Source organism: Giardia intestinalis, chromosome 4, assembly GCF_000002435.2.
Source record: "Giardia intestinalis strain WB C6 chromosome 4, whole genome shotgun sequence".
Taxonomy (NCBI): domain Eukaryota; phylum Fornicata; order Diplomonadida; family Hexamitidae; genus Giardia; species Giardia duodenalis.
In genome coordinates, this window is record NC_051859.1 from 2,190,824 (window position 1) to 2,203,551 (window position 12,728).

The window sequence follows — 12,728 nt, forward strand, 5'->3', positions numbered from 1 at the left end:
GCTACTCCTGTTCTGGTTCGGCAGAGAGCGCCTGTATCTTTGCATCTATATCAGCAATTAGATCCTCGGCCACATTTTCTTCCAGATAGATATCCTTTACCTGAAGAAGGGCCTCCTTCGCGTCTTCATATTCTCCTGCCAAGTTATAGCACCATGCCAGGTCATGAAGTGCAACGGCATCTTTAGGGTTCTGTGCAAGTACTAGATCGCAGCACATGGCACCCTGTTCGTACATTCCCACTCCGGCGCATATCCGCGAGAGGGCCAGAAGAAACTGCTGTGTTGGCTGATTTTCATCTGAATGAACGGTGATCTCTTCCGAACCGTCCTCCGCCTGCTCAATTTTGTAGAATCCACGCTGCTCCATTAGTTCAAGAGCACACAAGGCTGCTTTTTCAGCCAGGTCGAATGATTCTGCTACAAGGTGCGCCCCAGCAAGACTTATATGAGGCTCAATAAAAGATGGGTTCATGCTGATTGCTTCCTTTGCTGTCCTGATCGCGGCCTTAGTGTCTGGCGGGTCAAGACGAGTTAGATACGCATCCGCAAGTGTTGCCAGAGCTAATATTAGCGAGGTACGAGACTCTTCTGTACTTGTGTGCTTTCTAAAGATACCTATTGCCGAATTCAGATTAGATGGATCACCTGTGATCTCATAGAGGGTCATGTATCGGACCCCAGCGGCATGAGTTAGGTGATCGTACCCAAGCGCCTTGGCATAGCAACTAGTTGCTTTCTGAAAATCTCCAGCAACGCTGAAAATTTCGCCAAGCGAGTCAAGCACAGATGGCTGATTGCAAAGGGGAAGCGCACGCTCTGCAATAGTAAGAGCTTTAGCAAAATTTCCCGCTTCCAGTTTTGCGTATGCTTGAGTAATCAGTTCACTCACAGCCCCCTGTGGTGGTTGTGGCTTGCGTTTCACTGTATTATGCTGTCGAGCCTTGCCCATGGTTCAATTATTTGAATTTAATCAAAGCGTCACCAAAATATGATGTGAGACCCAGCTGTGCCGAACACACAAAGCCAACATATCATCCTATCATAAATAGATTCTGACATATCGCTAGGTGGGCATCGTTCTTGAATATATCGTTTCAAGCATTTTAAGGTACTGTTTTTAGTGGACAGAACAACACGTATACCTCTTTTAGGTCAACAGTGACTTTACAATGCTCACCATATCGACCATTGTTCAGTACTTAAAAAGCCGACGCACCCTTCTCTGCTATCGTGCAGCTGAGGATCACATCGGGATACAGCTCTTGTTCTAAGGAAGAGCCGGGCTGCACTTGTCCTGTATACTTGCGCAGCACAGAGAGCCTTGCAAGTCGTGGTGCTGGACCATGTAGTGCGCTGTTTTGCTTTCTTGCATGGACTGCGGGGCTTATGCAAGAAAGTTGATGGCAGGAAACGTGTACACACTGGCGCTTATATCGTTCCGCTTGATACAAGGCAGCAAGGACGCGTTTTTGTACACACAGTCTAGGATTAATGGCTAAGTACCTTCACACATTGCGTGCCCTGATTTCTGCTTGCTATGGGCCTGTCTGAGCTCTACAACCCTCTGAAGAGAGAGCTAATCTACCTAACGTTAGCCAAGGCCGCATTCTGACGCTGATAAGCTGGCCACTGACTCACCAATCAACAGCACATGCCACCTTGCACTTCTACCCATAGAAGCTGCATCTCGGTGTTCTGCTTAACCATAATGTACGGCCTCTCTGCAAGACACGCGTTCCCTGTCTCGGCGCAGCCATAGTAGGATCTGTGGTCAAATGCGTAGAAGAACGTACCCAAAAGGTATCGTCTCGGCTCTCCATCTACTGTGATGCGTACTAGCATATGCCAAGTAACTAGTTCATGCGTATCTGTAAGAGTCTTCAGATACCGCGTAGATATGCGCAGAAGTACTTAACCCTGCCCGTACAGCGCGGCCCCTAGATCACAGATCTTTGCAAACAACCTGGACCGCTATCACATGTGCTTCTCCGAGCAAGAAGGCAGTACCTCGGGCTCGCCTAAAAGTACCGCTATGGATCAGCAATCCTTTAAGGAGTGTCTCGCTAGCATCACACGTGCCTATTGATGGGTGGTTTGTACATCCGTGATATGGCTGTTCTTGTACCTCCAATTACTTCGAGAAAGAACCAGGGAGCGCTCCTTGCGGATTACAGCCGTGCCACATCAAGCATGCGGCCGCACACCCTTCCAACGTGAGTGACGCACACCGCTGAGACCCATGCACGTTGCTCCGCGGTGTTGCATTGGCACGCAAGTAGGCTATTCTGAAGACTGCAAACTGTTTCAAGCACCCTGTTACTCCATTCCATATCTTGCAGACGCGCCACAGCGGACGCTTTCACAGATGCCTATAGCAGAGGAGCTCCTTCGAAGCAAGGGTTGCCTGAAGGTCTTTCTTTATATTGAGGTGACTTGCTAGCCAGCTGGTATAGGCGTCGAAGGAGCCCCATACCTCGCCTCGGCGATATACCCACCTGCGCACTCGCCGCCCTTCAAGCCTGCCTGCGCTCCCAACGAACTCGGCGAAGGTGGGCAGCAGGCGCGCTGGGAAAGTTCGGCACCCCGTGTTCCCACGACGTCTCCGATCGCAGTACTGGCGGGGCCTGACGGCGCTTCTCTTCTTAATTCGGAACGAGTTAATTCGGAACGAGTTAAGGAGTTTCCGCCGTAGGATGGCCGAACTGGCGGCCGGTGGGGCTGTGCAATGCACAAAAGACTTGAGCTTGTAAATCTAGCTTGTTACAATTGGTTTATCGCCGGGGCTGTGTACAAGGGCCGAATGATCGAAATGGGATAAGCGGAGCGGTCTCTTGTCGATGAAGGAGATAGTGCCCGAGGCAGTGCTGGAGTCGTTCTCGAGGGCAAACATCTGGACACAGCCGCCAACATGCGACCCCTGCCAACCAGCACACGGAATTTGGTCGATAAGCTGACTGGGCAGCATGCATCTAGGGGATTAGCGTTTACCAAAGGACCACATGCAGCCTCTTGAATAGATGAGATGTCGCGTTTGGGTCGAAGGCAGTTGGGCAGCTTCTAGCCCCCAGAGTGCTAACCAGTGCCCTGTAAGCTGTCTTGCTAGCACTTGCCTTTCTGCACCCACTGATTGCGGTGTGTCGAACGGATAGCTTCTAGAAGGTAATGCCAGATTCAGGAGGGATCACCGCGGAGCCCTTCTGCACATGCTTAGTCAATTAAGGGGTACTACTACGATGTGTATCACATGCTATAGCCAGTTACGCCAGCATGGGAGGCTAGCCATGTCTGGGAAGTAGTAGCTAGTGACACGGTCGACTGCCGGCCATGAGAGCTCCGCGGGGCTGTTCTACTGCGGCTCCATCCTTACACAGAAGGTGCTGCTATGGGCTAGGATGCGCTGCAGTCCATCAAAGCTTGATGGCGAGAGTCTCGATGAAGACAGAGACATGCGTGTTCTAAGAGCTGGTCCTGCTTCTATTGGTACCTTATCATGCGCTGCTCTCCGTGAAGCAATAGGACTGCATGCCGGGAGCTTCATTTATATATACACATAACAAAGCAGGAGCGAGTCGTTCTCTTGGCTGCTGATCAATGACCCCTCTGTAGCCTACGTCGATCCGGTGGCGAGCCGGCTATTGAAGCTTCCTGTGTCCAATACTAATACTGCCTACGACGGGCGCCATACTAGCCAAGAATTTGGATAAACAATACCACGATTCATGGGTACGGAGAGTGGCTAGATCGCGTGACTATGCCTTCCAGTTCTCTACTCACCGCTGGCTGCGCACCAGCTATCTTGGATGCCACAAGAAAAGAGATCAAGCGTTATGCTCTCATTACAAGTATCTCTACGTGGCTCAACAGAATACCTGCCCCGGCACTGTATGCGTTCTAAGGGCCTCTTACTCAACGAGCAGGGCACAGACCCTGCGGTGCTACATCCAGACACAGGAAGGGTGGAGGCTGACTGCTAGAGACAGTACGGGCCTGCACTGTCTGTCAGGCCAGTCGGATCCTCATGCGCTCTCCGGCCCCTCTGCTGGGCGCTGAGTCCTTGCTAACCTTAGTTACACACCGTCCGCGGAAGCACATGCGGCAGACCTCGCGGACATGCAGGTGTGCTCCGAAGTCTAGTAACCTGGGCACAGGATGCTGTGGCCATCTGGTTAGTATTACAGCTTCATCCTGGGCGCGTACAGGTGACCCAGATTGGCACGGGACGTACGGGAAACCGGTGGAAGCCATCTGGTGGCGGGATGCACCACAACCAGCCCCGTCACCCGATATAAGATACCTCCAGCTGGAAACAAAGTATTCTGTACTGATATGTGCTCGTTCAGAGGTGTGCCCTATTTATCACTTCCTGCTCGGGTAGTCGGGAGCTAGCTGTTTAGTGCATCTGCCTAAAGCTAAGTAAAGGCAATAGTGGGCACAACAGCCAAGAACGGCCAATCAGACAGCCACCGGACGCACCTCTTCGCTGTTATCATTGTCAAATCTGGAAGCAGCTGGTGCTTTATTGACACACTATGAGTGGCTGCCTGGTCCCAGCCTTCTCCCATGTTGCAGCACAATACCCACACACCGCAAGGGGCGCATAAGTACTCGGTGCGTATGTTACAGGGCTTGTATGATCGTGGATGGCCGACATGAGGCTAATCTTTTTGCTTCAAGTAACTTGGTTGGTGAAGGATATGGAGCTGTGGTCTTCAGGGATAGCCTCTGGTCCAGCATTGCGAGATCAGCCATAGATAAGCATGAGTATATCCAGTCACACCACAGTGGAGCCCTTAGCCAAGGATGGCAAATGCTCAAGGCCCAACGTCCAAGAAAGATATACAAGTGATTGGTCCCTTTTTCTGAGAGCCCAGCATCCTCCCAGCAGGTCTGGAGGCCATGGTGCTCTTCATAAGGAAGGGTATAAGAGTCAGACGTAATTGCTGACTAGTCGCTGTTCTGAATGTGACTAGTAGGTATGAGAGAATCAGGGTGGATCTAGTCAAGGAAGAGCGAGGAGATGCTATCAGAGGGAACGCAGGGAGACGTTAAACTGACGATCCTTAAGTGAGCGAGAGGCCGAGCTTAACACCACACAAACAGATAGAATCTTTGGAATGCACGTAGAAATGAGACAGCCTGTCTCTCCGGACGGGGATACAATGTGCTGGGATTGCAGCGATGGACTGCCATACAGGTTCCTCCGTCATGAAGGGCTACGGAGGAGCGCTGGTGTGGCGATTGACACTACTACTGGATGGAGTGCGCTGGAACATCCTAGAGAGGATCCTTGCGGGCTAATTGGCTGTTAAACATTCTTCTCCTGACGTCTCATGTTACTGAGTGAAGCACACAAGCAACACGTGAATCGAGCACCAATGTTACTACCAGCTCTCTGCTTTTTGATGAGCGGCCTCGCCGCGCAACGCACTAAACAACCCGCGCCCAGCTGCCAGGTCGACAACTGCGAGCAGTGTAACGCCGACAATGTCCACTGCGACCGGTGCGTCCCCAGCGACGACACAAAGTGCGAGCGGTGCAACGAGGGCTTCACGGTCAGCGACGACAAGACGGTGTGCAACCAGAGCCCTGCGCAGTGCAATACTCCCAACTGTAAGACCTGTGACAACCCCAAAACAGACAACGAAATCTGCACTAAATGTAATGATGGCGACTACCTCACCCCTACAAACCAATGCGTACCTGACTGCACAGCCATCAGCGGATACTACGGAGATACTGACAAGAAGTGTAAGGCATGCAACCCTGAGTGCGCTGAGTGCGTTGGACCGGCCAACAATCAGTGCACGGCCTGTCCTGTTGGGAAAATGCTTCAGTATACAGATACTAATACTCCTGTCAATGGGGGCACGTGCATGGACCAGTGCAGCGTGAGTTCTACAAACGATGGATGCGCAGAGTGTGGGGCTCAGATAGGAGGAACTGCATATTGCTCAAAGTGCAAGAACACTCAACAAGCCCCCTTGAACGGCAACTGTGCGGCCAGTTCACGAGTAGCCTTCTGTGCAACAATCACAAGTGGGGCCTGTACAAAATGCAATGAGGGTTACTTCCTCAAGGACGGCGGCTGCTATCAGACAGATAGACAGCCTGGTAAGCAGGTGTGTAGTAATGCACAGGGAGGCAATGGTAAGTGTCAGACATGTGCCAATGGCTTAGCAGCAAGTGATGGCAACTGTGCAGAATGTCATTCTACTTGTGCTACGTGCTCGACTGCAGATGCGGCTGACAAGTGCAAGACCTGTGCCACTGGGTATTACAAGGAAAACGGTGACGATACCACTGCTGGGTTATGCAAGAAGTGCTCAGAGAAGATCTCTGGATGCAAGCAATGTGTGTCGTCATCTGGCAGTTCAGTCATATGCTTAGAATCAGAAGTAGGCACTGGTGGAAGCGTCAACAAGAGCGGCCTCAGCACGGGGGCCATAGCCGGTATCTCTGTTGCTGTGATTGTTATTGTAGGTGGTCTTGTCGGATTCCTTTGCTGGTGGTTCCTCTGCCGCGGGAAGGCGTAGACTTAGCTGTGTACTTAGGTAGTAAACGCGTTACTTTATGTAGCTCGTGTAGATGTGCTGCTGGAGCTATCTGAGCGCGATCCAGAGATCATGCGGGTAATCCTCGCTCTTTCCTGGCCGTCCGGAAACGATGGCTGGTCGTGGATAATGTAACGAGGAGCTCCTCTCCAGTGATGCATCCAGAGCCCTGCGCGGTCCCCGGTCGGCCTCCAGGATCCGGCCTGCTTAGGGCCATACGAGCCGCGAGTGTGCCTCTCCTTGGCCTGCCGCCAGGATGAATGAAACTCAGGTCGTCCCTGCACTTCTTGACCTCCTCGCTGTGGTATCCATGCAGTTGCTGGATGACACCCACGCCCACCGCCTTGCGTTTGTGTCGGGCTCTGCTCTGCTCTGGCCGCCGGGCTGGCCTGATCTCCAGCTTGCGTTGCACTCCCCGAGACACGGAGGCACAGGTACCGACGATTGCACTGGGCCCCTGGTCGTCCCTCTGCACCGGTGGAGAGGAGCCCCTGCTTGCTGTCTACAACCGCCCTCGGACTGGCCAAGAGTCGAACACGAGCTTATCCCGAGGCCTCCGAATGCACCGGAGACGGGCTCCGATGGCACAGCACTCGATGCGATTCTTCCTGCTTGCACCCTAACTGAGGCCTGTGCACTGAGAGGCCGGTGGCACCCACCCGCTGGGGGCAGGCCACGATCTGGTGGTCCGGAAGGCGCTTGCAAGGGGCTGGGCGTCAGTCCAGGGGATGATCCGGGCCCTAAGCATTCACTCTCTATGAGCTGCGGCCCGCCAGCCGCAGAGCTAGAACTCGTCCACCGTCCCCATGAGCTCCACGTTCTCGGCCGCTGCCCTCTTCTTCGAGATCGGCTTCGATCCCCGCCGCCTCCGCAGGACGAGCCAGCATGTGAGGGCGACGGCCGCTATAATGAGAAGGGAGACAACGACTGCCACGGTGACCGTCGTGGAGCCGGAGCTGGCCTTCCTGGTCTGAGAGACGCATGTGTCACCCCTGAGGGTGTACCCCTCCATGCATATGCAGAGAGAGCCGACTGATTCTGATCCGCTTGGACAGCCTGAGGCGCAGGATCTCTTGCTCGGCTGGACGTTGTGATTGCTGTCCGCACATGAGAGGCACTCGCCACTTGCGCTGCAGCTCGAGCACCCTGTGGCGTCTGATGGACAGGTGTTCTTAGCTATGCATGCGCCATCACTACTGGGCTCGAAGCCCTCTGCACAGACGCACTTTCCATCCTCCTCTCTCTGATTCAGCTCCGTGCATGTGAGTGGGCACGAGAAACCATCGACGGAGACAAGTCCGGGGGAGCACCGTGTGCACACGAGGTTGTTATCCTTAGGGGTGCATGCTTGACAGCTTTCAATTCCACATGTGGCACACTGGAGCTCTTCTGGATCCGCATAGTATCCATCGCCACATTCAGATGCGTCGACACATGTAACCGTTCCAGAGTCGTCCACCTTGGTGTACTTTCCCGAAGAACACTTTGTGCAGTGGTCAGGACCTGAACCGTCACACTCCAGACATGCTGAGTCGCACTGGATACAGCTATTGCTATTGTTATCAAAATAGGTACCTACGTTACATTTGCATACACACGTACCAGTTTCACAGCTACCAGATTCTGATGCAGAACAAGAAGTGACACAAGAAGTGCCACTTACAGAGACATACTTATCATTCTTGCAGCTAGTGCACACAAGCTTATTGGACCCATCAGACTTGATACTACAGCTAGCGCAATCTTCAATAGCACCAGCTGTAGTACTATCACACCAGCTGCACGTCGAGTCCTTCGCAAAGAATCCTTGTGCTTCATTGCAAGTGGTGCATGTTCCGCCAGAGGCCTCTGTGCAGATAGTTCTCCCGAGGAGGTCGTTCGTGGTATAGCATCCGCCCTCATAGAAAAAGACTCTACGATCGGGGGACGATCTATTACATGCTGTACACTTCCCAGCAGTACTGTCCTTATTGCAGGCCCCAAACTCGCTTGACAGTCTGCAGTTGCCATTGTGGGGAACTTCGTTGGGATTGACACACTGTTTGCAAGCAGAGTAACCACTGATATCCATTAGGTTGTCTGACGCACATATAGATGCGCCACTTCCCTCTTTGCTATAGCACCCACCCTTATAGCAAACGTGAGTGGATGCACAGTGAGTGCAGTATCCGTTCTGGCAAACATGGGAGGTGGTATCTGCGCATGCATCATCGATTGGTGCTTTGGTTGGATCCACACACGATGTACACCGGACAGCAGTCTGTTTAGTATTATCACTTGTGGTGGAAGGAGATTCTAGGGAAATGCAAGACGAACATCCTGCTATGCCTACTTTATCATTGAAACCAGCAGTGTCCCCGCACAGAATACATTTCTCCTGAGAATTCCTGTCGTTTGCAAAAACAAAACCGTGCGCAACCGCACAAGTATTGCAAACACCATCTGAAACAGTCTCACAGATGTGCGTACCTGGCCACTCATTTTTATTGTAACAACCTCCGTAGAATAAGAAATAGGTCGAGCCTCCTGCTTCACTAGCTTTGGTGCCACCAGTACACGATGTGCACCGTTGTGACGCGTCACTACCTGTAATTGATTCCGTAACACAAACAGTTGGATCAATAGAGGGATCAGCAGGGGAATCGTCTTTTCCTACACATGCACCATTGATAGGCACTTTTCCAGATAAGCATTCGGTGCACAACGTTGTCCTTGGCCCGAACATGACGCACTTGTCTTGCACGCAGTTAGGCTTATAGCCTGTACAGGCAACGTAGTAGTCATTCTTGTACGGAGTAGAGCCATCGCCCGGCTGGGCCGCTAAGCCGATAACCGCTAGACCGAAGAGAAACAATACCGACATCACTGAATTTTCCGGCGCACCTTTGCAACAGAACGAAAAGGTTTCTTGCAACCGAGTACATTAACTGCTAGCGAATCCGTGTGCGCATACTGAGATTCCCGTGTCTGAAGCACAACGTGAAGGGCAACTAGCGGTACGATGAGATGACTCGTTGAGCCGGAGTCGCACTGGGCTCAGCTTGTAAATGGAACCACTCCATGGGAGCCTCCTGCGTCACGGACCTGTGCTGATCAGCGCGCCCCTGCTCTCCAGCCTGGTGCTGGACGGGTGATGTGCCACACAGGCAGACCTGGAGGCAGAAGAGGAAGGGAGGGGCGGGGCATTTTAATTCGCAAAATTATTTCCGAGGTTAGCTTGCCAGCTGCTATCTGAACAGATCTTCCGTACGAGCCGCTGCCGCTTTAGACAGGTGGACCTCCCGCTTGCTTCTGGCAAGACCCAGAATCTGAGATCCAAATCCAGAATCTGGAATTCGGATATCCTCGGATCCTGGTGGGAGAAGAGGGCCTCATGCCTCACTTCCTTCGGACATCGATGTGGTTCTTCCCAGGGCCTTCTAGGATTTCTCTCTTTTCTAGCCAGCTCTTGGAGGCCGGCTGCTGCCTGGCACCTAGTGGGCACTCACTATCTTAGGGCCTTGCGTCAATCGCGACGGCAATCTGGCCTCGGAAGCAATCAGCTCTGGTCACGTAAGTAGTATATTATTGTCGTGGTGCTCAGTTTCCATTTTTTGCAAAAAACGTAAATTGGCCTCCGTGCCCATGCAAGGCGCTAATCTGCCATTTTTTGCGAAAAGTACGGAGCCGGAATCGTGGGGTCCTTTTCTATTTTTTGAATCGTCTCCCGTCAGGCGTTGGACGGTAGGGACACCCGGACAGCCAGGCAGGAAGGGAGGAAGGAATGTATGGTGGTGTAGGGATAGCGTGAGGAAGGGGTGTGGGTGGGCATTCTCACGGGAGTGAGGCACGCCGGGCGGTATCGCGAGGCCGTCGGACTTTCTTGTGGGCATGCAGGGCGTCATGTAGTACGTCTGAGCCTCGGGCTTTACATTGAGAGCATTACTTAATGGGTCGACCCCGCGAAAGGGTGCCCCTCAAGTGCGTGTTGCTGCGTCCTACAGACCGCCATTGATCAGCAACCTCAATGTTCGGTAGACTTTTACTTGCTAGCGCTGTCTTGCAGCTAACATGGGCTGCATGTGAAGCAAATGGATTAGGTGGTGCTGGGAGCTGCAAGACGTGCGGAGCCACCATTGGTGGCAGTGAATATTGCAGTGAATGCAATGATGGGGCCAACTATGCTCCCGTAGATGGGATCTGTGCGAATGCTGGGCAAACGCCAGCTAGTACGCTTTGTCCGTAACATAGCGCCGGAAAATGCACACAATGTGGAAGCACCTCCTTTAAATACAAGGACGGCTGCTACCAACCCAACGACGGAAAGCCGGGGCAGAGCTTTTGCCTTGTGGCTAGTGGCTGAGTATGCACCGAGGCTGCTCCTGGATACTTTATCCCCACGGAAGTGGTAAATACTGAGCAATCCGTGGTTGCATGTAGTTATACGACCGGAGTAGCAATAACAGCTGGCGGAAACACATACAAGGGCATTGCTGACTGCGCAGAGTGCGGCGCCCCTGACGCAACAGCCGGCGCTGAGGCCGGCAAGGTTGCAACGTGTACCAAGTGTGGAGTCAGTAAGTATCTCAAGGATAACGTGTGCGTAGATAAAGCCCAATGTAATTCTGGTAGCACTAATAAGTTCGTTGCAGTTGATGATTCTGAGAATGGCAACAAGTGTGCTTCTTGCAGTGATAGCCCTAATGGCGGCGTTGCTAATGTGACACCTGCACCTATCACTAGCAATCTAAGAAGATCAAATGTATCAAGTGTACTGGTAACAACTATCTGAAAACCACAGGCGAAGACACATCATGTGTACAAAAAGACCAATGCAAAGACGGCTTCTTCCCCAAGGATGACAGCACCGACGGAATTGCCAATTGCGCCATGTGTGCCTTAGTTACTAGTCAATCAGGGGCTGCCCTCATTACATGCACCACTTATGTAGTAGGATACAAACTTAGTGCTGATGAAACTAAGTGTGAAGCAGCAAGTAATTGCAAGACGCCTGGATGCAAGACATGCAATAACGAGGGCAAAGAGAACGAGGTCTGCACAGAGTATGCTAGTGGAAACTATCTCACCCGGCGAGCCAGTGCATAGACAGCTGCAACAAGGTTGGGAATTACTACGGAGCAACGGAAGGAGCAAAGCAAACTTGCAAGAAGTGTGCTGTGTCCAACTGTAAGGCCTGTGATAATCAGGGGCAATGTCAAATATGCAAAGACGGATTTTACAAAAATGGTGATGCCTGCTCTCCGTGTCACGAAAGCTGCAAGACATGCAGTGCAGGTACTGCTAATGACTGCACTGAATGTCCCACTGGAAGAGCACTTAAGTACGAAAGTGATGGAGTCAAAGGCACCTGTGGAACTGGATGCACAACAGGCCAAAGTAGTGGTGCCCGTAAAACATGTGGGCTAACCATTGATGGAGCTAGCTATTGTTCAGAGTGCGCCGCGGGGACAGAATATCCTCAGAATGGGGTCTGTACCTCAGCAACTGCTCGTGCCGCAGCCACTTGTAAGACCGGAAATGTTGTCAAGGGCGCATGCAGCTCATGCACCAATGGGTTTCTTCGTATAAACGGGGACTGTTATGAAACGACCAAGTTCCCTGGGAAGAGTGTCTGCACAACAGCACCAGGCGCTGATACTTGCACTTTGATGGCTTCAGGTTATTATATTGACGGTAGTATTAACCTTGTGGTTTGCTCTGATGGCTGTGCAAAGTGCACTACTTCAAGCACTTGCACGACATGCAAAGATGGGTATGCAAAAATCGGAAGCAGCCAAACATGTACAAAGTGTGATTCTAGCTGTGAAACATGCAACGGGCAGCTACAACGTGTAAGGTATGTGCGACAGGATACTACAAGACTGTATTGGGAGAAGGCGCGTGCACATTCTGCGAAGGTAATAGCAATGGGGTCACTGGTATCAATGGCTGCGTGAGCTGCGCTCCCCCGTCTGGCAACACTGGCCCTGTCCTCTGCTATCTCATGAAGGATAGCAGGAACACAAACAAGAGCGGCCTCTCCACGGGGGCTATCGCAGGCATCGTCGTTGCTGTTGTCATCGTCGAGGGGCTCGTCGGGTTCCTCTGCCGGTGGTTCCTCTGTCGAAGCAAGGCGTAGACTTAAGTAGTAAACGCGTCCCAGTGCCATCCTGCGCTCTGCGTCTGCCAGGCACGGCA

General features: G+C 52.3%; 3 protein-coding genes, 1 non-coding gene and 1 pseudogene across 4 annotated transcripts; 2 read left to right on the forward strand and 3 right to left on the reverse strand.

Moving 5' to 3' along the window:
• Position 1: 1 nt before the first annotated feature.
• GL50803_00113023 (Tetratricopeptide repeat-containing protein) lies at positions 2–949 on the reverse strand (the record flags this gene model as incomplete). The annotated part of the gene is made up of 1 exon (XM_001705595.1): positions 2–949. One exon carries the CDS (start codon positions 947–949, stop codon positions 2–4), a length of 948 nt encoding a protein of 315 aa, XP_001705647.1.
• Positions 950–2,570: 1,621 nt separating this feature from the next.
• GL50803_00r0008 lies at positions 2,571–2,705 on the reverse strand. The gene has a single exon (XR_005248662.1). It is a non-coding gene; the product is annotated as a 5S ribosomal RNA (ribosomal RNA).
• A 2,670-nt stretch (positions 2,706–5,375) lies between these two features.
• Positions 5,376–6,533, forward strand: GL50803_00113024 (VSP; the record flags this gene model as incomplete). Its single annotated transcript, XM_001705592.2, has 1 exon — positions 5,376–6,533. One exon carries the CDS (start codon positions 5,376–5,378, stop codon positions 6,531–6,533), a length of 1,158 nt encoding a protein of 385 aa, XP_001705644.2.
• Positions 6,534–7,335: 802 nt separating this feature from the next.
• GL50803_0050221 (High cysteine membrane protein Group 1) lies at positions 7,336–9,414 on the reverse strand (the record flags this gene model as incomplete). Its single annotated transcript, XM_038046138.1, has 1 exon — positions 7,336–9,414. The coding sequence occupies one exon, from the start codon at positions 9,412–9,414 to the stop codon at positions 7,336–7,338; it is 2,079 nt and encodes a 692-aa protein (XP_037902080.1).
• Positions 9,415–10,557: 1,143 nt separating this feature from the next.
• Positions 10,558–12,669, forward strand: GL50803_0097820 (pVSP; annotated as a pseudogene).
• The last annotated feature ends 59 nt before the right edge of the window (positions 12,670–12,728 follow it).